The 27,617-nt window shown below is 43.9% G+C and overlaps 1 protein-coding gene across 1 annotated transcript in view; it reads left to right on the top strand.

The window, feature by feature from the left end:
- The window catches only part of LOC137538847 (SITS-binding protein-like), a 187,907-nt gene that overhangs the window by 47,938 nt on the left and 112,352 nt on the right, over positions 1-27,617 (top strand). The window contains exon 2 of the mRNA XM_068261220.1: positions 16,914-17,085. Within this exon, the coding sequence (XP_068117321.1) occupies positions 16,914-17,085 (172 nt within the window). The remainder of the gene's footprint in view (positions 1-16,913; positions 17,086-27,617) is intronic.

Raw genomic sequence — 27,617 nt, 5'->3', positions numbered from 1 at the left:
TGTCTCATGCAGGTAGAAGACATATTGTTAGACTTAGATTCCAAAGATGGGGTCCCTACATCTCTGCAAACCAGAGTTACAGGGGTCCAAAATTGGTAAAATCCCCCATAGGATTTCATTGCCTCCCTATTTCACTTTCCAAAATCTCACATCTTTTCAAAGGGCAATGGCTCAGCAGTACCAAATTTTCTAGCATTGTAGGGACCCTTAGGGGGAACATGACTGGTGAGTTTCGGGCCCCTAGGCCGAAGAGGTCATAGCCTAGGGTCACAAAAACCTGTTTATTGGGGCTATTTCAATAGTAGTGATGGTGACGTACATAAATCGCAGCAATGGCCGTTAGCAAAGTCTGAATCTCACGAAATGTCTCATGCAGGTAGAAGACATATTGTTAGACTTGGATTCCAAAGATGGGGTCCCTACATCTCTGCAAACCAGAGTTACAGAGGTCCAAAATTGGTAAAATCCCCCATAGGATTTCATTGGCTCCCTATTTCACTTTCCAAAATCTCACATCTTTTCAAAGGGCAATGGCTCAGCAGTACCAAATTTTCTAGCATTGTAGGGACCCTTAGGGGGATCATGACTGGTGAGTTTTGCCACTGCTGAGCCATTGCCCTTTGAAATGGTGTGAGATTTTGGAAAGTGAAATAGGAGGCCCAATGAAAGTCTATGGGGGATTTTACCAATTTTGGACCCCTGTAACTCTGGTTTGCAGAGATGTAGGGACCCCATCTTTGGAATCTAAGTCTAACAATATGTCTTCTACCTGCATGAGACATTTCGTGAGATTCAGACGTTGCTAACGGCCATGGCTGAGATTTATGTACGCCACCATCACTACCATTGAAATAGCCCAAATAAACAGGTTTTTGTGACCCTAGGCTATGACCTCTTCGGCCTAGGGGCCCGAAACTCACCAGTCATGTTCCCCCTAAGGGTCCCTACAATGCTAGAAAATTTGGTACTGCTGAGCCATTGCCCTTTGAAAAGATGTGAGATTTTGGAAAGTGAAATAGGGAGGCAATGAAATCCTATGGGGGATTTTACCAATTTTGGACCCCTGTAACTCTGGTTTGCAGAGATGTAGGGACCCCATCTTTGGAATCCAAGTCTAACAATATGTCTTCTACCTGCATGAGACATTTCGTGAGATTCAGACTTTGCTAACGGCCATTGCTGCGATTTATGTACGTCACCATCACTACCATTGAAATAGCCCCAATAAACAGGTTTTTGTGACCCTAGGCTATGACCTCTTCGGCCTAGGGGCCCGAAACTCACCAGTCATGTTCCCCCTAAGGGTCCCTACAATGCTAGAAAATTTGGTACTGCTGAGCCATTGCCCTTTGAAAAGATGTGAGATTTTGGAAAGTGAAATAGGGAGCCAATGAAATCCTATGGGGGATTTTACCAATTTTGGACCCCTGTAACTCTGGTTTGCAGAGATGTAGGGACCCCATCTTTGGAATCCAAGTCTAACAATATGTCTTCTACCTGCATGAGACATTTCGTGAGATTCAGACTTTGCTAACGGCCATTGCTGCGATTTATGTACGTCACCATCACTACCATTGAAATAGCCACAATAAACAGGTTTTTGTGACCCTAGGCTATGACCTCTTCGGCCTAGGGGCCCGAAACTCACCAGTCATGTTCCCCCTAAGGGTCCCTACAATGCTAGAAAATTTGGTACTGCTGAGCCATTGCCCTTTGAAAAGATGTGAGATTTTGGAAAGTGAAATAGGGAGCCAATGAAATCCTATGGGGGATTTTACCAATTTTGGACCCCTGTAACTCTGGTTTGCAATGATGTAGGGACCCCATCTTTGGAATCCAAGTCTAACAATATGTCTTCTACCTGCATGAGACATTTCGTGAGATTCAGACTTTGCTAACGGCCATTGCTGCGATTTATGTACGTCACCATCACTACCATTGAAATAGCCCCAATAAACAGGTTTTTGTGACCCTAGGCTATGACCTCTTTGGCCTAGGGGCCCGAAACTCACCAGTCATGTTCCCCCTAAGGGTCCCTACAATGCTAGAAAATTTGCCACTGCTGAGTAATTGCCCTTTGAAAAGATGTGAGATTTTGGAAAGTGAAATAGGGAGCCAATGAAATCCTATGGGGGATTTTACCAATTTTGGACCCCTGTAACTCTGGTTTGCAGAGATGTAGGGACCCCATCTTTGGAATCCAAGTCTAACAATATGTCTTCTACCTGCATGAGACATTTCGTGAGATTCAGACTTTGCTAACGGCCATTGCTGCGATTTATGTACGTCACCATCACTACCATTGAAATAGCCCCAATAAACAGGTTTTTGTGACCCTAGGCTATGACCTCTTCGGCCTAGGGGCCCGAAACTCACCAGTCATGTTCCCCCTAAGGGTCCCTACAATGCTAGAAAATTTGGTACTGCTGAGCCATTGCCCTTTGAAAAGATGTGAGATTTTGGAAAGTGAAATAGGGAGCCAATGAAATCCTATGGGGGATTTTACCAATTTTGGACCCCTGTAACTCTGGTTTGCAAAGATGTAGGGACCCCATCTTTGGAATCCAAGTCTAACAATATGTCTTCTACCTGCATGAGACATTTCGTGAGATTCAGACTTTGCTAACGGCCATTGCTGCGATTTATGTACGTCACCATCACTACCATTGAAATAGCCCCAATAAACAGGTTTTTGTGACCCTAGGCTATGACCTCTTTGGCCTAGGGGCCCGAAACTCACCAGTCATGTTCCCCCTAAGGGTCCCTACAATGCTAGAAAATTTGCCACTGCTGAGTAATTGCCCTTTGAAAAGATGTGAGATTTTGGAACTGTAAATAGGAGGCCCAATGAAAGCCTATGGGGGATTTTACCAAATTTGGAGCCCTGTAACTCTGGTTTGCAGAGATGTAGGGAACCCATCTTTGGAGCCCAAGTCTAACAATATGTCTTCTACCTGCATGAGACATTTCGTGGGATTCAGACGTTGCTAACGGCCATTGCTGCGATTTATGTACGTCAGACTCGCCACCATTGAAATTGCCCAATAAACAGGTTTTGTGACCCTAGGCTATGACCTCTTCGGCCTAGGACTGCATTGAACGCGACCCACACATTGTGCGCATTCTGGACAACACCAATTACTGGGTTTATACCCTTCTGGATCCACGGTACAAACACAATGTTCCAAAACTGCTTGAAGAAAGAGCCAGACAGGTCAAAATGGAAGAATACCAGCAGGCCCTTGTGGAGACTTTAGAGAGGAGATTGACATCCTCCCCCTCCTCTAGCCAGTTGTACGCCGACAGACTGACTTCCGCAAACCCAGGACGACCAGGAGGGCAGCAAACAACACAAGCCGCAGCTAGTGCCCAAAAGGGAATGGTATCGGCAGTGTCCTTGGAGTGGGAAAATTTTCTGACACCCATGCAGCAGCACACAGAACAGCAAGCGTGCAGATCCACCTCCAACACCGATCGCCTGGAGAAGATGGTCAAGGACTACATGTCAGATGGCGTAGCTGTGTTGAACAATCCATCTGCACCCTTCAACTATTGGGTATCGAAGCTAGACACCTGGCACAAACTGGCAATGTACGCAATAGAGGTGATGGCTTGCCCGGCAGCCAGCGTTATGTCGGAACGCTGTTTCAGTGCTGCCGGAGGCATCGTCACAGATCGGCGGCGTATCCGCCTCTCCACAGAAAATGCAGACCGTCTGACTCAAATTAAAATGAATCAATCCTGGATTGGAAACGACTACGCAACACTCCCGGACCCCAACCAAGTAACATGAACAATGAACATCTGTGATGGGTTAGCGTTTCCGGTCCCTGTTTATTGAACCTCTCATCTGTATTACATTTATGACTGCATGGCGACAAAATGCAAATTGCTATCCGCACGCTTCTTGTCCTCATGCAAGGCCTGGGTTGTTGTGTCTCAAAGCGTGGCCTTCTCCTCCTGCGCCACCCTCCTCTTGTTCCATCACGTGTGCTGCTGCTGGGTTAGCGTTACCGGTCCCTTTTCCTGGAACCTCTTATATGTATTACATTTATGACTGCATGCCGACAAAAAGCATGTTACCTGTGCAAAGAAAACAGACATTTCCCGCATTTAAAAGACAGTTTTCCCTTTGAAACTTTAAAATCGATTTTCTCAAAAACTATAAGCTCTTTTTGCTAAATTTTTTTTTCCTCTTGTACCCACTCCCAAGGTGCACATACCCTGTAAATTTGGGGTATGTAGCATGTAAGGAGGCTTTACAAAGCACAAAAGTTCGGGTCCCCATTGACTTCCATTATGTTCGGAGTTCGGGTCGAACACCCGAACATCGCGGCCATGTTCGGCCTGTTCGGCCCGAACCCGAACATCTAGATGTTCGCCCAACACTAGTCGCAGCTGGCCTCTGGCCCCTTGGTAGTATAATTACTACTGTGCCAGGTGATAATACCCATCACTGCATATACCTACCTGTTGTTCACAGTGCACCCACCTACCTACGTGAGCGCACGCTAGAGTTGGGCGAACTGTTAGCGCAACTGCAGCCGAACTGTTCGGCTGCCCAACCTGTCATGTGGCTGTGGCTCTTACTACTTCCGGGTCACAATGACGTCACACACATGCGCAGAGAGTGCCCGGCAACGGGAGCGCGATCTAGGACACGCTCCGCCGGGCCAGCGCAGACTTACTACTCCGGGTCATTGCGACCCGGAAGTAGTAAGAGCCACAGCCACATGACAGGTTGGGCAGCCGAACAGTTCGGCTGCAGTTGCGCTAACAGTTCGCCCAACTCTAGGCCGCACGCAGTGTCACTGTGCTTGTCCGGTACCTGTCTGTGTGTGACAGGTGCACATTGTAATACCCATCACTGCATATACCTACCTGTTGTTCACAGTGCACCCACCTACCTACGTGAGTGCACGCAGTGTGCCACTCCGTGCATACCTGTTAACTGCACCTGTGTGACTGCACATTGTTACATAGTTACATAGTTACATAGTTATTTTGGTTGAAAAAAGACATACGTCCATTGAGTTCAACCAGTACAAAGTACAACTCCAGCCTGCTCCCTCACATATCCCTGTTGATCCAGAGGAAGGCGAAAAACCCCCCACAAGGTATGGTCCAATTAGCCCCAAAAGGGAAAAATTCCTTCCCGACTCCAGATGGCAATCAGATAAAATCCCTGGATCAACATCATTAGGCATTACCTAGTAATTGTAGCCATGGATGTCTTTCAACGCAAGGAAAGCATCTAAGCCCCCTTTAAATGCAGGTATAGAGTTTGCCATAACGACTTCCTGTGGCAATGCATTCCACATCTTAATCACTCTTACTGTAAAGAACCCTTTCCTAAATAAATGGCTAAAACGTTTTACCTCCATGCGCAGATCATGTCCTCTAGTCCTTACATAGTTACATAGTTACATGGTTAAATAGTTATTTTGGTTGAAAAAAGACATACGTCCATCGAGTTCAACCAGTACAAAGTACAACTCCAGCCCGTCCCCCACATATCCCTGTTGATCCAGAGGAAGGCGAAAAAACCCCCACAAGGCATGGTCCAATGAGCCCCAAAAGGGAAAAATTCCTTCCTGACTCCAGATGGCAATCAGATAAAATCCTTTGAGAAGGCCTAGGGACAAAAAGCTCATCCGCCAAGCTATTATATTGCCCTCTGATGTATTTATACATGCTAATTAGATCTCCTCTAAGGCGTCTTTTCTCTAGACTAAATAAACCCAGTTTATCTAACCTTTCTTGGTAAGCGAGACCTTCCATCCCACGTATCAATTTTGTAGCTCGTCTCTGCACCTGGTCTAAAACTGCAATATCTTTTTTGTAATGTGGTGCCCAGAACTGAATTCCATATTACAGATGTGGCCTTACTAGAGAGTTAAACAGGGGCAATATTATGCTAGCATCTCAAGTTTTTATTTCCCTTTTAATGCATCCCAAAATTTTGTTCGCTTTAGCTGCAGCGGCTTGCATTGAGTACGATTATTTAACTTGTTGTCGATGAGTACTCCTAAGTCCTTCTCCAAGTTTGATGTCCCCAACTGTATCCCATTTATTTTGTATGGTGCTAGACCATTGGTACGACCAAAATGCATGACGTTACATTTGTCAACATTGAATTTCATCTGCCATGTATGTGCCCATATAGCCATCCTATCCAGATCCTGTTGCAATATGACACTATCTTCCTGAGAGTTGATGATTCTGCACAATTTTGTATCACCTGCAAAAATAGCAACATTGCTCACTACTGCATCTACTAGGTCATTAATAAATAAATTGAAGAGCACTGGACCCAGTACAGACCACTGCTAACAATCTCCCATTTTGGGTACGATCCATTGACCACAACTCTTTGTTTTCTGTCCATTAGCCAGTTCCCTATCCATGCACACAAACTGTATTAGTCAAGTCAATGCATACTTTTCACTTCATCCCCCCCAATATGAACAAAACTAAAGGCAGAGGCAGGCCACCTGGCAGGTCTGTTCGAGGTTGCACTGTCGTGATTTTGTGCGGCCCTCGATCAAAGCACAGTGTTCAGAAGAAGGCAAGTGCCATCAACCCCCAATATTGTCAGGACGTAGTTGACTATTTAACACAGAACACCTCATCTTTTTCAGCTTCTGCATGGAAGCGTGACATATCTTCCTCCTCCTGCTCTGATTCTGGCACCCCACTTAACACTCAGTCGGCCGCCACCACCAAAGTGCCATCACCCCAGGGCTCAGCGGTGTGGACATTTTTGTGTGTGTCTGCCTCAGATGAAAGCAATGCCATCTGTACTCTCTGCCACCGAAAATTGAGCTGTGGAAAGACCAAGACCCGCTTGGACAACTACCTTACGAAGGCACATGATTACAAAGCGCAAACTGCAATGGGATGACCACCTGAGGAAAAGCAGCACACAAAAGCAAAGCCACACACCGCAGTGGAAGATACTAGGCCGCATTTTTTTCTAAAAAAAGCGAAACCTAAACTGTACCATGATGTTGAAAGGCAAGTGGTGACAACTCTGGCACACAGCATTGGGTCAAGCGTCCACCTGACCACGGATGCCTGGTCTGCAAAGCACGCACAGGCCTGCCCGAAGATTAAGTCAATCCCCACACACAGCATCTCTGCCTGCATGCTGTGTGACTGCCTGCCCCAAGACTAAGTTGCTTCCCACAGCATCTCTGCCCGCAGGCCGGTTGACTGCCTTCTCCGCCACCACCAACAGGGTCCAGGACTCCAGGTGGATTCCTGAATTTTTAAGGCGACTGCTAGCAGCGGCTGCTATAATAATTTTTCTGGTGCGTGTACATGCCTGACTAATTTTTCTGGCTGCACTGCAGCTGCAATAACAAAACAAAAAGGCATGTACATGTGCCAATTCCCCTTCATGATCATTACCTTGCTGTGGTGAAGGGGCTTGCGTATCACAATGAAGCAATGACCGCCGGCTATATGAGTCTATGAGTGTCTCGGGGGAAGGGGGGCACACCCACGATAATAAGGTTGTTGCTTCATTGTGGACAGACCAAATTTGATCAGCTGGACAGTCACTCTGTCATTCAGCTACCTCAGCCTGGCAACCATATGGGCTAGAAAGCCGCCATCACCTGCACTCTCATGGTGCGCACCAGTCCAGCACGGCCGTCACTACACAAACAGCTGTTTGCAATGCGTTACACAGTGAGTTTGGTGTGTCAGTGTGAAGTAGTACTCTAATTAACTCGAGATGCTAGCATAATATTGCCCCTGTTTAACTCTCTAGTAAGGCCACATCTGGAATATGGAATTCAGTTCTGGGCACCACATTACAAAAAAGATATTGCAGTTTTAGAGCAGGTGCAGAGACGAGCAACAAAATTGATGCGTGGGATGGAAGGTCTCACTTATCGAGAAAGGTTAGATAAACTGGGTTTATTTAGTCTAGAGAAAAGACGCCTTAGAGGGGATCTAATTAACATGTATAAATACATCAGAGGGCAATATAATACCTTGGCGGATGAGCTTTTTGTCCCTAGGCCTTCTCAAAGGACTAGAGGACATGATCTGCGCATGGAGGAAAAACGTTTTAGCCATTTATTTAGGAAAGGGTTCTTTACAGTAAGAGTGATTAAGATGTGGAATGCATTGCCACAGGAAGTCGTTATGGCAAACTCTATACCTGCATTTAAAGGGGGCTTAGATGCTTTCCTTGAGTTGAAAGACATCCATGGCTACAATTACTAGGTAATGCCTAATGATGTTGATCCAGGGATTTTATCTGATTGCCATCTGGAGTCGGGAAGGAATTTTTCCCTTTAGGGGCTAATTGGACCATGCCTTGTAAGGGTTTTTTCGCCTTCCTCTGGATCAACAGGGATATGTGAGGGAGCAGGCTGGTGTTGTACTTTATACTGGTTGAACTCGATGGACGTATGTCTTTTTTCAACCAAAATAACTATGTAACTATGTAACTATGTAAATTACACGTTAGGCCTCCAATTTGGCATGCAATCTGATTTCTGCCCTTAATACACTGCTTTGCGTCAAATCCAGATTTTTCCTCGGGACTTTTGGCATCTATCCCACTCATCCATGCCAAAACTCAGATGTTAGACCCCTTGAAACATCTTTTTCATCACTTTTGTGGCCAGCATAAGTGTTTCTAGTTTTCAAAGTTCGCCTCCCCATTGAAGTCTATTGCGGTTTGCGAAAGTTTGTGTGAACCGAACTTTTGCGGAAGTTCACGAACCCGGTTCGCGAACCGAAAATCGGAGGTTTGGGCCATCTCTAATAGTAATACAATGGTAGATTTTACAGGTATTTTACTGCAATTATACCTAACTGTAGGCTCTCCCTATCCGTAATACCTAGACCCCCCCCCCCCTTTGTGTAAATATACATAATGTAATAAATTGTATATATTACAAATATTGTACTGTAACTATACCTATCCCTACTCTCACACAGAACCCTCCTTGTACCTATCCCTATCCCCTAGACCCCCCTGGTGGTGCCTAACCCTAACCACCCCCCTGGTGGTGTATATTGTACTGTAACTATACCTATCCCTACTCTCACACAGAACTCTCCCTGTACCTATCCCTAACCCCTAGACCCCCCTGGTGGTGCCTAACCCTAAGACCCCCCTGGTGGTGCCTAACCCTAAGACCCCCCTGGTGGTGCCTAACCCTAACCACCCCCCTGGTGGTGCCTAACCCTAACCACCCCCCTTGTGGTGCCTAACCCTAAACACCCCCCTGGTGGTGCCTAACCCTACTTCACTATAAATAACATGAATAGAATAATTTATATATTTGTAATAGAATAAATAGCGTTAAAATCACATACACATTAATAATATTATAAATAGAAAAAGGTGTATATATAGTATATATATACATATATACATATATATATATATATATATATACATATATATATATATATATATGTATATATATACACACACACACACGCACGCACGCACGCACCCACACACACACACACACACACACACATATATATATATATATATATATATATATATATATATATATATATATATATATATATATATATATATATATATATATATATATGAATAGATATCCTTCATCCAATCCTTCATCCAATCCAATCCAATCACATACGCATTCAAAATCTTAATATAACGGTGAAATTAAAAGCGATATACTAAAAATCTATAATCAACGCATTATAAGTGTAAAAAAAAAAGTTAATAGATGTATTTCCAGTAGAATAAGGTTGAAAATGATATTTAAACATTATATGTATGAAGACGAATTTTAAATGATAAAATAAGTGTAAAACGAAAATTTACTTGTTACAGTCCTGAAAGCGAAATTTAAAAACGATAAAGTAAATCAAAAAGTCAAAACAAATTTGTAAATGATATTTGTAATAAACCTTATTCTGTAAATGAAAACATTTGTTAACACGATCCCTGCAACTGCTATTTCTTGGGCGCCCTTATTTCCTGTCGGGCGCCCAATAGCCGATATTTTGCATTGCAGTCTATGGCATCGCTCTTTTTGTCCACTAGCCATATGCACCCTTTTTTATTGCCCCCCCTGTAGGCACGTGCCTACAGGCGCCTGATGATGGAAGGGCGGCTTACTCCCGTCCCCCAGTGCCTCCTTTCCTATGCAGAGTCCTGATCAGAGTGTAAATGAGAGGTTACTCACCCGATTCTCGGCATTCTATTTACGACATCTACCTTTAGTTGGGGGGGGGGGGGGGGGGGCACTAGCTACTTTATACCTCTGGCTACCTAATGCTAAGGGACACTTGTAGCTACCTATGGTGAGCAAGGGAAGTAAGGATGTAGTGACAGCTGGACCAGCCAGCACACTTGAGGTGCTTTTTGGCGGGGTATTGTTTGTTTGTTTGTAGGTCTATGGAGGGTGAGGTATAGGGTGTCAGGACATCTGTGCCTATAGGCTCCATTGATGAAGATCCAGGTCAGGGTGGGACCATTAGACTATTATGGACTACTGTTAGTGAGAGGGGTGCCACTTAACTAATACTACTAAAAACTTTATAAGGCAGGCTGCCACAAGCTCACCCGGAAATACTATAGCGGGGGGGGCTGCTAAAGCACCAGGGGAAACTGCAAGGAGCACAGCAGGGATTGCTATGAGCCTGGGTTGCAAATCAAAGGATGTTCTGTTTGAGGGTTAAATGGGATACTACTCCTAAATAACATTTGGGGGGACCCCTGCTTAATGATATGAAATGCTGCATAAATATGTTTGGGGAACATGCTGCCTAATTATTATAGAACCAACCAAATGATGAGTTGCAGCACACAGCTCTTCTATATATTGAGCAAATAAATAAATAAGTATATATATTAGGGGTAAACACTGCCTTGCATAACTATTGTGTGGGGCTATTTCAGCCCAAATGTAAGCTAAGAAGCCGTTTTTTGTGGAAAATAGCTATTTTGTTGTGTATCATATAGCTGTGTGGAATTCAGGGCCTTATTTTTTCTTCAAGGATACAAGCATACCTCTTGTAGGTTCATGTACATTTTGTTCCGCCCACACTATCTCATGACCATACTCACTTTTTTTTTGCAGCTGCACAGTTCGTCCATCCGTCCAATGCATGCTAATTTGGGGTGTGGTTGGAGGTCTGTCAGGGATATGTCTAGTGTCCTTTTTTCCTGGCTCCGAAAGTTGGGAGGTATGTGTTCATTATAAGGCAAATAATCCCTTCCTACTGGCCACATCCACTAATCCATTAACTTTCTCCTTTGAAATGTCATCATCAAAGTGACATCATCGAGGGGCAGGACCAGCTTTTCTAATTATTAGAATGTATACCACAAATCATAGCCGGCCTTTGATATGAGCGACTGGAGCGGTCGCTCAGGGCGCCAGCTTCCAAGGGGGCGCCTATAGTTGGTTGCCTATACCGAGGGCACTTACACCTGATTTCCTATACTGAGGGCACCTATAGCTGGCTACCTTTACTGAGGGCTCCAACACCACACAATTTTTCCTACTATGGGATAAGTGGGGCTAGGTGGGTGATGAATGCCTGTTGCTAGAATGTGGTGGGAATTTATCTCACAGACCTTTGTTAAATTCAGCAGCTGATCTATTGTATCAGGTTGGAGAGGGTTGAGGCTAGCATTTGGCATATGAAAGTGTTCTGGAAAACTTGAATAACGTTACACAGATGCACAATTATCTATTCCCCAACATGGCATTTAAGTGTGTGGGAGATTGCTCATAAATAAAAAGTATGTGTTAGTGTCCTCTAGTGGCCATTCAGGGTGTTGCAGGCAGAGTATTCTATAACGTATACCCAGTGATTTATGATACCAAAATCTAAGAAGAGAAGCAGTGTCACGTTAAGTATTTGCAATGGAAACAGTGTCCGAGTAAGGTCACACAGGACATTTGTTACAAGTCATAAATCACTGTAAATACCAAGTAGTCAAAATTCAGTCTGGTTCACATTTTACTGTGGTTTTGTATTGCTTCTGCTACCATGATCATATATCTATATGAGAAGGTGCTACATATTTAACTGTGCCTGAAGTATTTTAGATCTTCTTTTACAGTTATATTTAAATAGATGTTGTTCACTAGATGATGTCAAAATTGTTATTAAATGAAAGAAAATATGTATGGGAAGCCTTTAAATGAATGCTTCATTTGAAAAGAACTTGCCTCACGTTAACCCCCTGGACTCCATATTAAACACCTCCAGTCTATATCAGACAATAACCCAACCTCTATGGGAACACAAATCCTGAATAAAGCTTCTCTTGAAGGAGATGTTTCCAAGACAATCCTACAAAGCTGAGAAGTGTTACTTCTATTAAAGTAGTATTAAACTCTAAAAAATGAAAATTTAAAGAAACTGTATTGTGTAATTTAAGGAACATCTATAAGACCCAGCTTACAATATTTTTTTTTAATTGTCCAAGTGTAAAAAACACTTTACACGGTACATTTTACACTGGTTATTTCTTGCCTTTGCCGAACAGGCCGCTAATAAGATATAATTGCAGTTACTGCATGGAGGAAGGAGTGTCAAACAGGGCCCTCCTGATAAAATCATTCCAGAAGTCAACAGGAATGGCCCTGCTTTGAAGCTCCTTCCTCTGTGCAGTGACTGTAATTACAGTTTATCTGATCAGCAGCAAAATTAAAGTGGACCTGAACTCTTGCACAGGACAGAACGATAACATAAAGAACTGCACCCTGTACGTATTAAGAGAGTTTAGCCTGTCTAATTCCCCCTCATCTGTGTCTAATCACAAGTTGTAATTGGAACTCTCCCCTGTGTCAGCTGACTGCCCTGGCAGATAAGCTAATTTGAAAAGCACATAATGTTAATATGCCTGCTTCCATGAAAGCAGAAAGTAGAAACACTGCAGATGTATTGTAGGATTTGTATCAGCTGTAACAACGAAATGTTTAAAGGTTATTAGACTGTTGCATATCTTTTAGAGTAGAGTGGAAGTTCGGAGTATAGGTCTGCTTTAAGATAACGGCCTATTTAGCAATAGCAAAAAATAAGAACCATAATAAAATGTGTAGTCTAAAATGTTGAACAATAACAATTTAACAATTAAAAAATGATTGTAAGGCAGGGTCTTATAGATATCACTTTAATTAACATAATACAATGGGGTTTTTAAATTTTAATTTAGATTTTAGTTTTTTAAAAAGTTTAATATCACTTTAAAAACTTCTTGCCATTGATTGAATGGTTAAAATGGGTCCGTGTATGTGTGCTCCCACAGCACATTTCAGCAGAATGTACTTAATCAAACATTCTACTTGCACTGATTAGTGCACAAATAGGATGTTTATAAACGTCCATTTTGCATGAAGTGGTTAAAGTGTTGTAATTTATCATGGTTACAATGCAGCAATGTTGTAAACAATGTTCTTTGAGTGCATTTAGAATATGCAAAATCTATTAAATGTAGACCAATTAAAAAAGCAATAGGAACACACCTTAAACATTCCACTTTTTAATGTGTACTGCGTTATTTGTTCTATATTGCCTGATGCCATTGAGCCAAAATCATCCTTAGCATACAAATGAGATTAAAAACTACTCCCAATTTAATGGTTTTTCAACATTGCACACAAGTAGATGCACTGGTGAAGTGCTTTTCACATTTCTCAATAAACAGAATTAATAATAATTTGCATTAATCTGAGGATGTAGTAGTGGAGATAGTATGCACTCCAGTAAGAATTACGTTTTGATGTGCCTGGAGTAAAGGATCTTTATGCATTAATCTGAGGATGTAATACATTCACAGTTAATGGCGAGAACAGCCTGCAATGAGAAAAAAAAGACCTGACTCTTTAGAGCAGGTATGTCAAACCGGTCCTACGAGGGCCGAGATCCTCACACATTCTTGATACAGCTCAAATGAATTGATGGGTCTGAATCAGGATAGGTGTGGTCCATCAGGTGGAACACATTCCATTCTTTCTCAGTCCATCCTAAACACTGGCATGGATCTGGCCCTCCAGGCCTGGAGTTCAACACATGTGCTTTAGAGCCTTACAGAAGTCTAGGGTTGGGCCGAGGCAGAAGTGAGAGAGGCTCCAGCCTCGGGGCACAGTGTAGGAGAGAGAGAGAGAGAGAGAGAGAGAGAGAGCTCATTTTTCTCTTGGGTATATCACAATGGTACATGCTAGGCTGGCTTCAGCATGCAGTGTTGGTGGTGGTATAGTGGTGAAGAGAGCTACCTACCAAGCACTCAGACCTGGGTTCAATTCCTGGCCAAGGTATGTAAGCTGGCTTTTGAAATCCTACAATTCCCTAAGCAAGCTAATTTTTCTCTTGGATATATCACAATGGTACATGCTAGGCTGGCTTCAGCATGTAGCATTGTAGTGTGTTGTGTTGGTGGTATAATGGTTAGGATAGCAGCCTACAGAGCGGTAGGCCTGGGTTGGATTCCTGGCCAATGTGAGTTGGCTTTTGACATGCTACAAATCCTTAAGCAAGCTCATTTTTCTCTTGGATATATCCTAATGGTACATGCTAGGCTGGCTTCAGCATGTAGTGTAGGTGGTGGTATAGTGGTGAAGAGAGCTACCTACCACGCTCTCAGACCTGGGTTCAATTCCCGGCCAAGGTATGTAAGCTGGCTTTTGAAATCCTACAATTCTCTGGAAGACGAGACCCTGCTCCCTCCGGGAGGAGGGAGGAAAGGGAGTGTATGGAGTAGAAATACTTGTTATCAGGCAGAAATCAGTTTGGTGGGGAAAGAAATCTGAATTCCATAAAATTCCATGGAATTTTAAATTTTTCCGCGGAATTCCGTTTTAGCGCTATAACAATTCCGTTCCGTCATATCGGAACTGGAATCACCAAATTCCGTCTGAAATCGCAGAATTTACAATTCCGCGGAATCCAGGGACCATCCCTATTGACAAGTTTGAAAATTTCACCTAGGAAAAAACTCAGGTGAAAAAGTGAATTGCATATGGGCCATATTCCCTAACTTGTTACTACATGTATAGCAGGTGAAACTGCCAACATAATATAATTATGTTGTTAGAAAGAGGGAAAAAAGGAAAGTGGTATGCTAACATAAGTAACACCCTTCTCTAGACAAAGGTCTTTCCAACTGCATGCGGACCTCGCCTCAGCACAGGAGCATTGGTACAGAGCAGCTGAAAATGGCACAGGTGGTGTCCTATTTAAAAGCGTGCCCGCTATTTGTGCTTTGCATAGTGGGCGGCCCCTGCGGCCACTATTATAGCAGGCGTCCTTCTAAACAGGGTGTGTTTTAATGGGGGTTAAGGTTAGGTGCTCACGGGGGAAGGGGGTTAAGGATAGGTGCGGGAGGTGAGTGGAGGTTAAGGTTAGATGCCCACTGTGGGGTTAAGGCTGGTTTCCCACTGGGGGGGGGGGGGGGGTTAAGAGGGTTAGGCACCATGGGGTATGTATATATTCAGGCTCTGTCTGAATGAAATTCCATGGGAGGGGGCAGCGGTCCTGATGATACCTGTCTACAGAATATGCTCCGCCCCCTTTCTCAGCAGTTCATCATCAGCCATGTTTCTGAAGCTGAAGGTCTTTGGAAACCTCCACATGCATGGCCACGATCCCCTCCTCAGCTCGGCAGCCACCAATCAAGCTGTTCAGATGGGTGGGGCCAGAGCCCTGACAGGGATTTGAAAAAAAATACAATGGCCTGTTCTGAGAGGGAGGTGGAGTGATAACCTGCCTGAAAAAAAGGCATCAGGAGAGGTGAGTGTTTAACCCTGCAACCCCCCCCCCCCCCCCCCCATCTGCCAGTCACACAGAGCTTGTCATTATAGTATTATTATCATTGCTTTTATGTATACAGCACTGTGACATCTTCCTCAGTATTTCTACAGATTATATAGAAAGTCGACAACTGGCCCTCAGAAGAGCTCACAATCTAATCTCTACCTTAGTCATATGTCCATATCATAGATAAAGGCACTTTTTGGTGGAGGGGTAACGGGGGAGAAAAATGAACTTGTCAGTTTTGTCGTTAGGATGTTGGTGGAATTCAGCATGTCTGGAGAAAGCCCATGCAAACACAGAGAAAACATACAAACTCCACGCAGACAGTGCTTTGGGCCAGATTTTGACCAGAGAGGGACTCTATTTCTTCCCTACTTCTTATTTATTAGAGTAGTGGTATGTTCCCTACAGATGCTCATTCGGATTCCGCAGAATTACATTTCCACATTTCCGATTGGAAATCTGCATTTCCAATCGTAATTTGAAAAACGGAAATCAGAATTCAGAAATCATAAATCAGAATTCTGTGGAAATCTGGTCTACCGCAACTCTGTAATTTTAGCCTAATCACAGAACTTGGAAGCATTGGACCAATCAGATAATGACAAATTTTTCAGCAACATTTTTATTATAGACCAATCACAAGACAAGATTTTTCGCTTTTCCAATTTCCTTTTTCCTATTTTTTTGTTTCACATTATATGTATCCTCTGATGCAAAAATTACTAATAAAGTTCTCGAAAATCAGAAAACAGAAATCAGGAAATTGGAAATCGGAAAAATTAAAAATTGGAAATCAGAATTTTCCACAGATTCGGAAATGGGTATTTCCGACCATAACTAATGCTCACCCAGCAATGATTCACCTTTGTTACTCAAGAGAGGCGGGTCAAACATTTCCCATTAGAAAATCTACAACAAACTGTTAGGTTCAGGATTTAGTAATGAGAAGTAGCCTGAAGGTAGACCAATATTGCAAGATCCTCCTCAAGTGATTGTTGCAAGTGGAAGTGTCACATGAAGAAACCATACATTGTCTAGTCATCTCTATGAAGGTTCTAAAAACTCTGAAAAAAATACATATATTTTTAAATAAATAAATTGTATACTATTCACGTCTTATGTTTTAGGATTGTTTTTCAATGACAAATATATCGTGGTACGGAGGAGCAACTCTCAGTGCTCAGCACTGGCCATGGAACAATGTTAACGTTGCCTTACAGCCATTTGTGATCAGCAACCTCAAATCCAGCCCTGGTGCTTATGGATCCGTTTCAGAAAGATACTTCCTGGGATCAACTGGTAAGAGGAATAAGGTGTGGCTTAAAAGCATTACCTTTTTTAAATGGAAATTCTAGTAAAACTGTTCTTATTATTACCAAATAGAGATGGCCCGAGCGGTTTGCCGGCGAACGGCTCCCGGCGAACTTTGGTGGTTTTTCGGAAGTTCGGTTCGCCCCCATAATGCACTATTAGGGTCAACTTTGACCCTCTACATCACAGTCAGCAGGCACATTGTAGCCAATCAGGCAACACTCCCTCCTGGAGCCATTTCCCCCCCCCTTCCTTATAAAAGGCAGGCAGCGCCGGCCATCATACTGGTGTGCCTGCAATAGTGAGAGAAGGGAAAGCTGCTGCAGACTCTCTCATAGGGAAAGTTTAGCTTGCTTCTTAGCTTGCTCATTGCTGATTCTTATTGCTAAAAAAGCACCCCACAACAGCTCTTTTGAGAGCTAATCTTGTTCTTGTGATCCATTTTTTGTGTGTGTGTGTGTGTGTCCCACTGACACTTGTGTTGCCTAGACAGCCTTGATAATTCATACTGTGTGTGTGCCACTGCCAGGCCCAGCACATTCAGTGACTACCTGTGTGTGTGACAGGTGCACATTGTAATACCCATTACTGCATAAACCTACCTACCTACCTGTTGTTCACAGTGCACCCCCCTACCTACGTGTGTGCACGCAGAGTCACTCTGCCTGTCCGGTATCTGTCTGTGTGTGTGACAGGTGAACATTGTAATACTCATCACTGCATATACCTACCTGTTGTGTTGAGTGCACCCACCTCATCACTGCATATACCTACCTGTTGTGTTGAGTGCACCCACCTCATCACTGCATATTCCTACCTGTTGTGTTGAGTGCATCCACCTCATCACTGCATATACCTACCTGTTGTGTTGAGTGCACCCACCTCATCACTGCATATACCTACCTGTTGTTCACTGTGCACCTACGTGAGTGCACGCAGTGTCACTGTGCCTGTCCACTGCCTGTCTGTGTGTGACAGGTGCACATTGTAATACCCATCACTGCATATACCTACCTGACAGTCATTGTTGTTATATCATTGAGCTACCACAGCCCGGTCTCTAATTGAAGTCTATTGCAGTTTGCGAACGCTTGCGCGAACCGAACTTTCGCGGAAGTTCACGAACCGAAAATAGGAGGTTCGGGCCATCTCTATTACCAAAGTGATATTAATCCATGCTGTCAACTGATATCTGCACCCAGAAGAAATAAAGGTTCTGGGTAGGTACCAAGCTTGGTGAATGCCAGGCCAGTTGTTTTTATACCACAAACAGCAAGTGTGGCCTCAACATATTGTGAATGGGGACAAATACTGGGCATACAATACAATCCCAGTGACCTGCTTTAGGTTCTGTATAAGGTTCTGTATAAATACATTACCATACTTTACTGCTCCTCGTGTCAAAGCTTGTAAAAATGTAAATGTTAAAAAAAAACACCCACCAGATATACATTTCACAAAACAATGGTAAAACGTATGTGAACATATAGTGCATGCAAATCTTCCTGGAGTTTATGCAAACTACTAGGGTTGAGCTCTCGGAATTGGAACAGTTCTGAGTTCCAATTTTCGCTTTGGAATTTGGCAGTTCTGAGTACAAACATGAAAATCGGTAATTGCTCGGTTTCCGAGTTCCGTGTTCCATTTTTCCACTGAAGTCAACAGCGCCAATTTCCACGGTTATTCGTTAAAAAAAGAAATGAAAACATAACCACAAATAAAGTCTTTTATTGTTAAATTAACCATAAATATGTTCCTTTCGTTACTCCCATGGCAGTATCCTCAAAAGTGATCCAATGCCACTATGCCAGTGTCCTCTAAGGAGGCCCTGGGCAAATGCTTAACTCAACAAACTCCCGGCAAGGGTAAGGTATACTGCAGTGCCCCTATACTCATTACACCTGTGGAGGGGTTGGAAATCTGGTGGTCCTCTTGTTAAAGGGGACCCTTGGGTGAACCCCCTGGCATTGAAGGCCCCCACCTCCTGCTGGACACCAGAGGTGGGAAGAGCCATGAGTCCATGGATTATACAAGGGCTCTAGGGGAGAGGGGGTGGCTTGACTGCCATTCTCTTCCATAGCCCCCATACCATAGACGATGCAGGCTGGTACAGGTCAGGGTGTAGAGCCTCTGAATTCTGGCTATCCCAGCCTGCATGGGGGACAAGGGATTAAAGAGGCTGGGGAGGAGGGACTGTTCTCATGAAATGTATACACAACTCATAACTCAGAATCCGATACAGTGTACCACAGCAAAGTAATTTTACCCAATTTTAAAAACATTTTTCCTATGAAACTTTAAAATTCATTTTCTCAAAAACTACACAGTCTTTCTACAATTTTTTTTTTTACCATGTTCCTACTGATCGCCCTAACATAGGTGGCAAATTTGGTGAGGATAGCATGTACAGGGACTTTGCTATTAACTGCAGAATTCGGCGCCATTGACTTCAATAGAAAATGCCTTCGGAACACAAAAATCGTAATACAAAATTTGGTATTTGCCAAATTTTGACAAAATCAGAATTTAGGTGTTCAGAACAACTCTAAAAACTGCATAACAGGCATTGTGCAAATAGTGTAACTCACACAATAAACCTTTATAAAATGTGCCAGTGGTGTAACTATAGGGGAGCATTCCCTGCAATCGCAGATGGGCCCAGAGCTGTTGGGGGCCTTTTACTACTAACCAGGTCCTTAAGTGGGGGGTAGCTCAAATAAAAAAAGGGGCCTTGCTTCCACCCCTCCCCCCCCCCAAGAAAAATGCACAGTAGTACCTACAAGTGGTGGGGGACCTCCCCCCCCCCAGTCCCCTTGCCCTGCAGCCCCTCCACTTGACACATACATTCAGTCGCAGAAGCGCTGGCTGCATTCAATGGTGTGGAGTCAGTCGGACCTGTCGCCGGTGGCCGCACGATCCCCACTCCTCATTTCTAGCTAGGGGGTATTGGTTGTCATGTGTGTGCTGAATGCAGATGCTGGGTGCCATGTAGGTTCTGGGTGCAGGTACAGGGTGTCATGTGTGTTGTGGCTTTGAGTGGGTATCAAGTGTCATGCAGGTGTTTATTGCAAGTATTTAGTGCCATGTGAGATCTGGGTGCATGTACTGGATCTCATGTGGGTGCTGGGTGCAGGTACTGTGTGTTACATGGGTGCGAATACTTGGTGCTGTACCTGTACTAGGTGCTGGTTATGGGTGGGCATTGGATGTCACATGGGTTTTAAATGCAGGTACTTTGGGTGTGGGTACTGGTTAAATGGGTGCTTGGTGCAGATAGTGGGTGCCATGTGGAGGCTGTATGCCGGTGTGAGTACTGGGTGCAATGTTATGGATGCGTGCAGGTACTTGTTGTCATGTGAGTACTGGGTGCCAATTATGGGTGAAAGGGGTGTGGGTGGATGTTGGGAGAAGTAGAGATCAGAAGATGTCAGTGTGGGTGCTGCAGGAAGGGGATGTAATTGGGGGTGCTGGGGAAGGGAGAGGTCACTGGGGGTGCTAGTTGAGGGAGAGGTCAGTTTAGGGGCTAAGGGAGGTCACTATGGGTGCTGCTGGGGACAAGAAGGGTGCCATTGGGGGAAGGAGAGGTCACTGTGGGTGCTTGGGGAGGCCGGATCACTGCAGTGCTAATGCTGGGGAGGGAGAGGTCAGTATGGGTCCTAGGTGAATGGAGAGGTCACTGTGGGTGCAGGGTTAAGGGAGAGGTCACTGTGAATGCTGGGGAAGGGGAGAGATCACTGCTGTCAGGGAGACACCATCTTACCTTCTCCCACACAGCTGCAGGGATGGTTACACTAGGAATCCTCTATGGGACTTCTTTACTTCAAAGTGTCCCAGATTGGGTAAGAGCTTCCTGCGGGTGGTGGGCGGAGATTATTGTGACTGGGGTGGGGCTTATTTTTGACAGCCAAAGGGACCTTTTAATGGATGTTTTAAAGGGGGGGAGTCCCCCCTCCTGCATGTGCCTGCTACTAACCTTTCCATCCTCCAATACAGGGGAACATGCTCCCAATCAGGTGTTTTTGTGGCTACACTTGTTATGTGTGTGAAGATATTGATTGCCACAATTGTTTCATGACCCATGTAAGATAGGCCCCCAAGTCCATAAGGTCACCAAGGGAAGGGGTGTGAACCTTGAGGGCCCTTTCAAAGTTTTGCTGGGGGGTCACATGGCAAAATGCCTTGTTACTCATTTTCAACACCTGATAAAAGAATGGTACAGTTTCTATTATATTAGCACAGTGGGGTTGCTGAAAGGTTAGTAAATAAATACATGAGTGATCCTTTCTCCTGCATGCATCTGTTGTGCAAAGTTCTTCTAACATGCTATGCTGCTGCTCTTTCAGGCAATTGCAGCCACAGTAAACTTGCAGTCACTGGTAAGGGCCTCTTCACAGTAGCCGCAGGACTCACTGCTATGACAGAGCACGCATAAAGGAGAGTGGGCCGGCGGTAACACGAGCAGTGGCTGCAGGGGGAGCAGACACTGGGAGCAACTATACTGGGGGCAACTATACTATCTATACTGGGGCAACTATACTAGCTAACTATACTGGGGCAACTATACTACCTATAGAGATGGCTCGAACCTCCGATTTTAGGTTCGCGAACCTCGAACGCGAACTTCCGCAAAAGTTTGGGTTCGCGCGAACTTTGCGAACCGCAATAGACTTCAATAGGGAGGCGAACTTTGAAAACTACAAATATTCCTTATTTCTCAGATTTCGGCTTTAAAATAATACATGCTACCAAAATTAAAACCCAAGCATTTAATTTGTCCATTTGTCCCGGTTATAACACTGTTTAAATTATGTCCCTAAATACAATGTATAGCACCAATATTTTATTAGGAAATAAAGGTGCATTTTTTTCAATTTTGCATCCATCACTATTTACAAGCTAATAATTTTAAAAATAATAGTAATATACCCTCTTGCCATGCATATTAAAAAAAAGTTCAGACACTAAGGTAACTATTTATGCTTTTTTATTGGATTCTTTTTAATGTATGCGGGAAAACCCCGCTGGCGGTATTTTAGACTTCTGGGTAGGCATTCATAAAAATGAATACAGTTGCGATAGGCGTGCAGAGATTACCTGAACTAGGCTGGCGGTAGGCAGGCGGCAGGCTTGCGGAAACAGGAGAAGCTGCGGAATTGATACATTTCTCCGTGTTCCGCTCTACTGCAGCTGCCTGGGAGGTCTGTGTATTCCCCGTCCTCATACCGCTTGCGGTAATCTTTATGAATTGACAGTTTGTTACATTTTTTATAATAATCACCGCACAAGGCGGTGATGTATTGCTCTGCTCGGAAATGTCAGCTTCGCATGTGGAAAGAGCCTTTATGAATGGAGACTTTGCTAAGAGGTCGGTAAAGTGAGCTGTTTTCAGCATTTCCGCATGCGGAAATGCTTTATGAATGATAGCCATTATCTCTGCTGATAGGACTCAAATCAACCTCCTATACACTTTTAATGCATGCTTTTGCTTTAAATTTAGACTAGAATTTAGATTTAGAATTTAGATTTAGATTTAGAATGCTCATGCATTCCTCAGCCACTTTTAGTAGAAGTAGAGTATTGTACCATGTTAGTCGGATTCAAAATTTCAGCCACTTTTATAACCTTTTTGTATAACCTAGCTGTGATTTCACAGCTATTTCAGTTACTTCCCTCAGGGACATGTCATTTTAACAGAAGACTCACAAGCCTAATTGCCCATTCATTTATAGAGACCAGAATGGAACTTAAAACACAACATGGCAATTATGATAAAAACAAAACAATAACGTGTAAACAATAACTCTTGTCTCCTTGGACGTCTCATGCTTTGCACAATACTATTAACACATTCTATTTCAATAATACAAAGCCTTCTATTATTCAACAGTAGAACTTAAATGTCATGTCAGCAGGGACTTCCCAATGTAGAGTTTGTAACGTATTCTCTTAAACAATAATTTTCATATCGGCTATCTCAGATCACGGTTACTGTTTGTTGAGTTGCAATGTACATTAAAGCGGGATTGCCAATGCCAGCCATAAATTCAAATTCCATTTACCCACTGCTCTGTGTTTTTTATGTAGTCTACATGCAGTCTGCATTCCAAGCATTCCAATATAATCATAAATGTTTCTGCTGTTATGAATCTTATCTTAGTCAGCCTAGCTCTATTCTGGTACATTCCCAGGGAGAGGGAAGCTTGTTATCTCCCCTCCCACATTCCTGCTCCTCACAGAGTGGCTGAGGGCAGTTTAGTTTGACACGAGGCTGAGAAGGAAAATGCACTTCTCCCCTCTGCAGAAGTTGCGGAAATACGATCTATGCATTGCTCACCTGTGTTTACAAAGCAAACTGGGTATGACACTATGCAGTGTTTAGTGCAGAGCTCAGTGGGAAGGAGGTCTGGCAATGAATAAATTATTTCAGGCAGAATAAAAAAAAGAGTAAGGAAGGAAATTACATCAGGATTGGCTTCAGTCAGATGCAGTAAAGATGGAAATTGCCTGGAACAGTTTTTTTTTATTTACTATATGGAATTCACTGAAATCAAAAGGGAGACAGTACAATACATACTGTGTGTTATGTAAGTAGAACAAGTATTTATATACTTTTATATGTGCTTTCTTTTCCTGGAATAGTATTGCTGTCCCTGCTAAAATACTGGGAAATAAAATTCACGCATTCAAATTCTAATAAATGCACTCAAAAAACATTGTTTTTAATAAAAATATTTAAATCAATCTAATATTCCTCCCTGACCTCGACGGTAGCAGAGAGATCTGTGCAACCTTGACCCGAATGTACTAACCACACCCCTTCACTCTCTCTCCTCCTTCCTCGCCAGCCTAACCTGCCCAACCAAGTGGCAGCTCAATACAATCGTAAACCTCTTAGCAGACTTAGATAATGCTGCTCCCCTGACCTTTCGAGCCAACTGTCTCCCCAACTCCCAACCTTGGAACACTGCCCTCACAAAAAAAAATGCACAAAGAGACACGAGCTACAGAACGCAAATTGAGGAAATCCCGGCACAACCATGATTTCCTGGGATACAAGACCAAGTTGCAGACGTACCATACTACCCTTGCTGATAGCAAACAGAAATACTTAACTTGCTTGATCACTACCCAAACCTCCAACGCATGTCGTCTTTTTGCCACCTTCAATGCCCTACTTAACCCCCCCCCCCCCCCCCCCAAACCTCCACCCTCTCAGCCACTGACCCGTAAAACTACTTTATCAACAAAATTACAACCATCCGGAGGGATATTTCTCTCCTCCACTCCATCGCCCCCTCCTCCTCACCCCACCCTATTCCTGCCTCTTACCTCCCTTACCTCCTTCACGCCTGTCATGGTGGAGGAAGTCAACCAGGTGCTGGCAACTTCACCTGCCACTTTCTGCCCCCTAGATCTGATTCCATCTGATTCTGTCCACCCATATTTTTCTGATCTGGCCCCTGTCCTCCCTCTCGTTCAACCTCTCCTTCTCCACCGGAATCTTCCCATCCGTATTTATACAGGCCACTGTGCTTCCCTGCTGAAGAAACCTTCACTTGACCCTGCACACTGGCGCACGCAGGGGGGTTACAGCTGCCCAGAATCCCCCCCCCCCACTGGGGAAGCAGCACTCCGCATCTCAGCGTCCAGGGGAGAGTGTCAATCAGGCCCCCTACAGCTTCAGCAGTGGCTGTAGAGCAGCCGCTTTACCTGCTCAGGCTCCCCAGGCTGCTCCCGGCCCCCTCCTTTCTGAAGTCCGGATGACTGTCAGATCCCCTTGTGCTGCGGAGCAGGAATCAACCCTCAGATCTGCAGCAACTGGCAATGAAAAAAGTAGCGAGCGTTGCTTAGTAATGCCAGCAGCCACATACAGGATGTAGACAGATGTCACTTACTGTATGCGGCTGGGGTTACTAGGCAACGAAGTTACAGTTGATCTGCGGTGTGATAGAATCTGGCCGGGCAATCTATCCAGCAAAGGGGAATCAGGTCATCTGGAGTTTCCTAGAGGAGGGGACTGGTAGTAGTTTAAGGAGCTTGAGAAGGTAAAGCGGTGGGGGGTGGGGGGATGGGGGACCTGGCTATATTATATATACTTCCTATTTACAGGGGGGAATTGACTATAAACACTGCCTATATATGTAGGGGATCTGATTATATACACTGACTAAATACAGGGGGGTTCTGACTATATACACTGCCTATATACAGGGGGGATCTGACTATATACACTGACTATATACAGGGGGTTTCTGACTATATACATTGCCTATATACAGGGGGGATCTGACTATATACACTGACTATATACAGGGGTTTTTGACTATATACACTGTCTATATACAGGGGGATCTGACTATATACACTTTTGACATCCTACAAATCCCTAAGCAAGCTAATTTTTCTCTTGGATATATCATAATGGTACATGCTAGGCTGGCTTCAGCATGTAGCATTGTAGTGTGTTGTGTTGGTGGTATAATGGTTAGGATAGCAGCCTACCAAGTGGTAGGCCTGGGTTCGATTCCTGGCCAATGTATGTGAGTTGGCATTTGACATGCTACAAATCCCTAATCAAGCTCATTTTTCTCTTGGATATATCATAATGGTACATGCTAGGCTGGCTTCAGCATGTAGTGTTGGTGGTAGTATAGCGGTGAGGAGAGCTGCCTACCAAGCACTAGACCTGGGTTTGATATCTGGCCAATGTATGTAAGCTGGCTTTTGAAATCCTACAATTCCCTGGAAGACAAGACCCTCCTCCTCTGGAGGAGGAGGAGGAGGAGGAAGGAGGAGGAAGGGAGAAGAAAAAGGACTAAGGGAACAGTCAATAGGTTCTTTGCAGCGGCGGCTCCAGCTTCAGAATTTTGGGGGGCTCAAAAGGGGCACAATGGCTGGCTGGCGGGGCTCAATGGGGGGAACTTGCCGCGGCGACATGAGTGGGCGTGGTCATGACATCATGGGGGCGGGGCTAACTGTAATGTAGTTGTATCAGCTAATGTAGTTACATAAAAAAAATGAAGTAAATGCACGTAATGACAGACAGCCTTTCAATAGTAAATGCACGTAATGACAGACAGCCTTTCACCGGTAAATGCATGTAATGAGAGACAGCCTTTCAATAGTAAATGCATGTAATGAGAGACAGCGTTTCCCCACTAAATGCACGTAATGAGAGACAGCGTTTCCCCACTAAATGCACATAAGAGACAGCCTTTCCCCAGTAAATGCATGTAATGAGAGACAGCCTTTCACCAGTAAACACATGTAATGAGAGACAGCCTTTCCCCAGTAAATGCACATAAGAGACAGCTTTTCACCAGTAAATGCACGTAATGAGAGACAGCGTTTCCCCACTAAATGCACATAGGAGATAGCCTTTCCCTAGTAAATGCATGTAATGAAAGACAGCCTGTCACCACTAAATGTACATAAGAGACAGCCTTTAACCAGTAAATGCACGTAATGAGAGACAGCTTTTTACCACTAAATGCACATAAGAGACAGCCTTTTACCAGTAAATGCACATAATGAGAGACAGCTTTTCACCTGTTAATGCACATAATGACAGACAGCATTTCCCCAGTAAATGCATGTAATGAGAGACAGCCTTTCACCAGTAAATGCATGTAATGAGAGACAGCGTTTCACCACTAAATGCACATAAGAGACAGCCTTTAACCAGTAAATGCACGTAATGAGAGACAGCCTTTCACCACTAAATGCACATAAGAGACAGCCTTTCACCAGTAAATGCACGTAATGAGAGACAGCGTTTCACCAGTTAATGCACATAATGACAGACAGCGTTTCCCCAGTAAAATGCATGTAATGAGAGACAGCCTTTCAATAGTAAATGCATGTAATGAGAGACAGCGTTTCCCCACTAAATGCACATAAGAGACAGCCTTTCACCAGTAAATGCATGTAATGAGAGACAGCGTTTCACCACAAAATGCATGTAATGAGAGACAGTGTTTCACCAGTTAATGCACATAATGACAGACAGCCTTTCACCAGTAAATGCATGTAATGAGACAGCGTTTCACCAGTTAATGCACATAATGGGCTCTATTCTCAATGACTTCCTGCATGCGGTAAAGTCAGTGTGGGAAATTTGCGACCAAAACATCGCCATGTTGAGATTCACAAAATTTTCCACATGTTGTTTCCGTATGCAGTAAATGTGCGGTAGTAATGTGGAAAAAGTTCCGCAAAAGTCGGTATTTTCGCCAAAAACCCACATTCACAAAAAATTTCAGACGCATTATTTCCCCAGTAAATGCATGTAATGAGAGACAGCCTTTCACCAGTAAATGCATGTCATGAGAGGCAGCCTTTCACCAGTAAATGCATGTAATGAGAGACAGCGTTTCACCACTAAATGCACATAAGAGACAGCCTTTAACCAGTAAATACACGTAATGAGAGGCAGCCTTTCACCACTAAATGCACATAAGAGACAGCCTTTCACCAGTAAATGCACGTAATGAGAGACAGCGTTTCACCAGTTAATGCAC

This window comes from Hyperolius riggenbachi, chromosome 11 (genome assembly GCF_040937935.1).
Source record: "Hyperolius riggenbachi isolate aHypRig1 chromosome 11, aHypRig1.pri, whole genome shotgun sequence".
Taxonomy (NCBI): Eukaryota; Metazoa; Chordata; class Amphibia; order Anura; family Hyperoliidae; genus Hyperolius; species Hyperolius riggenbachi.
Note: the sequence above shows the minus strand (reverse complement) of the source record. Positions and strands in the feature narration are given on the sequence as shown.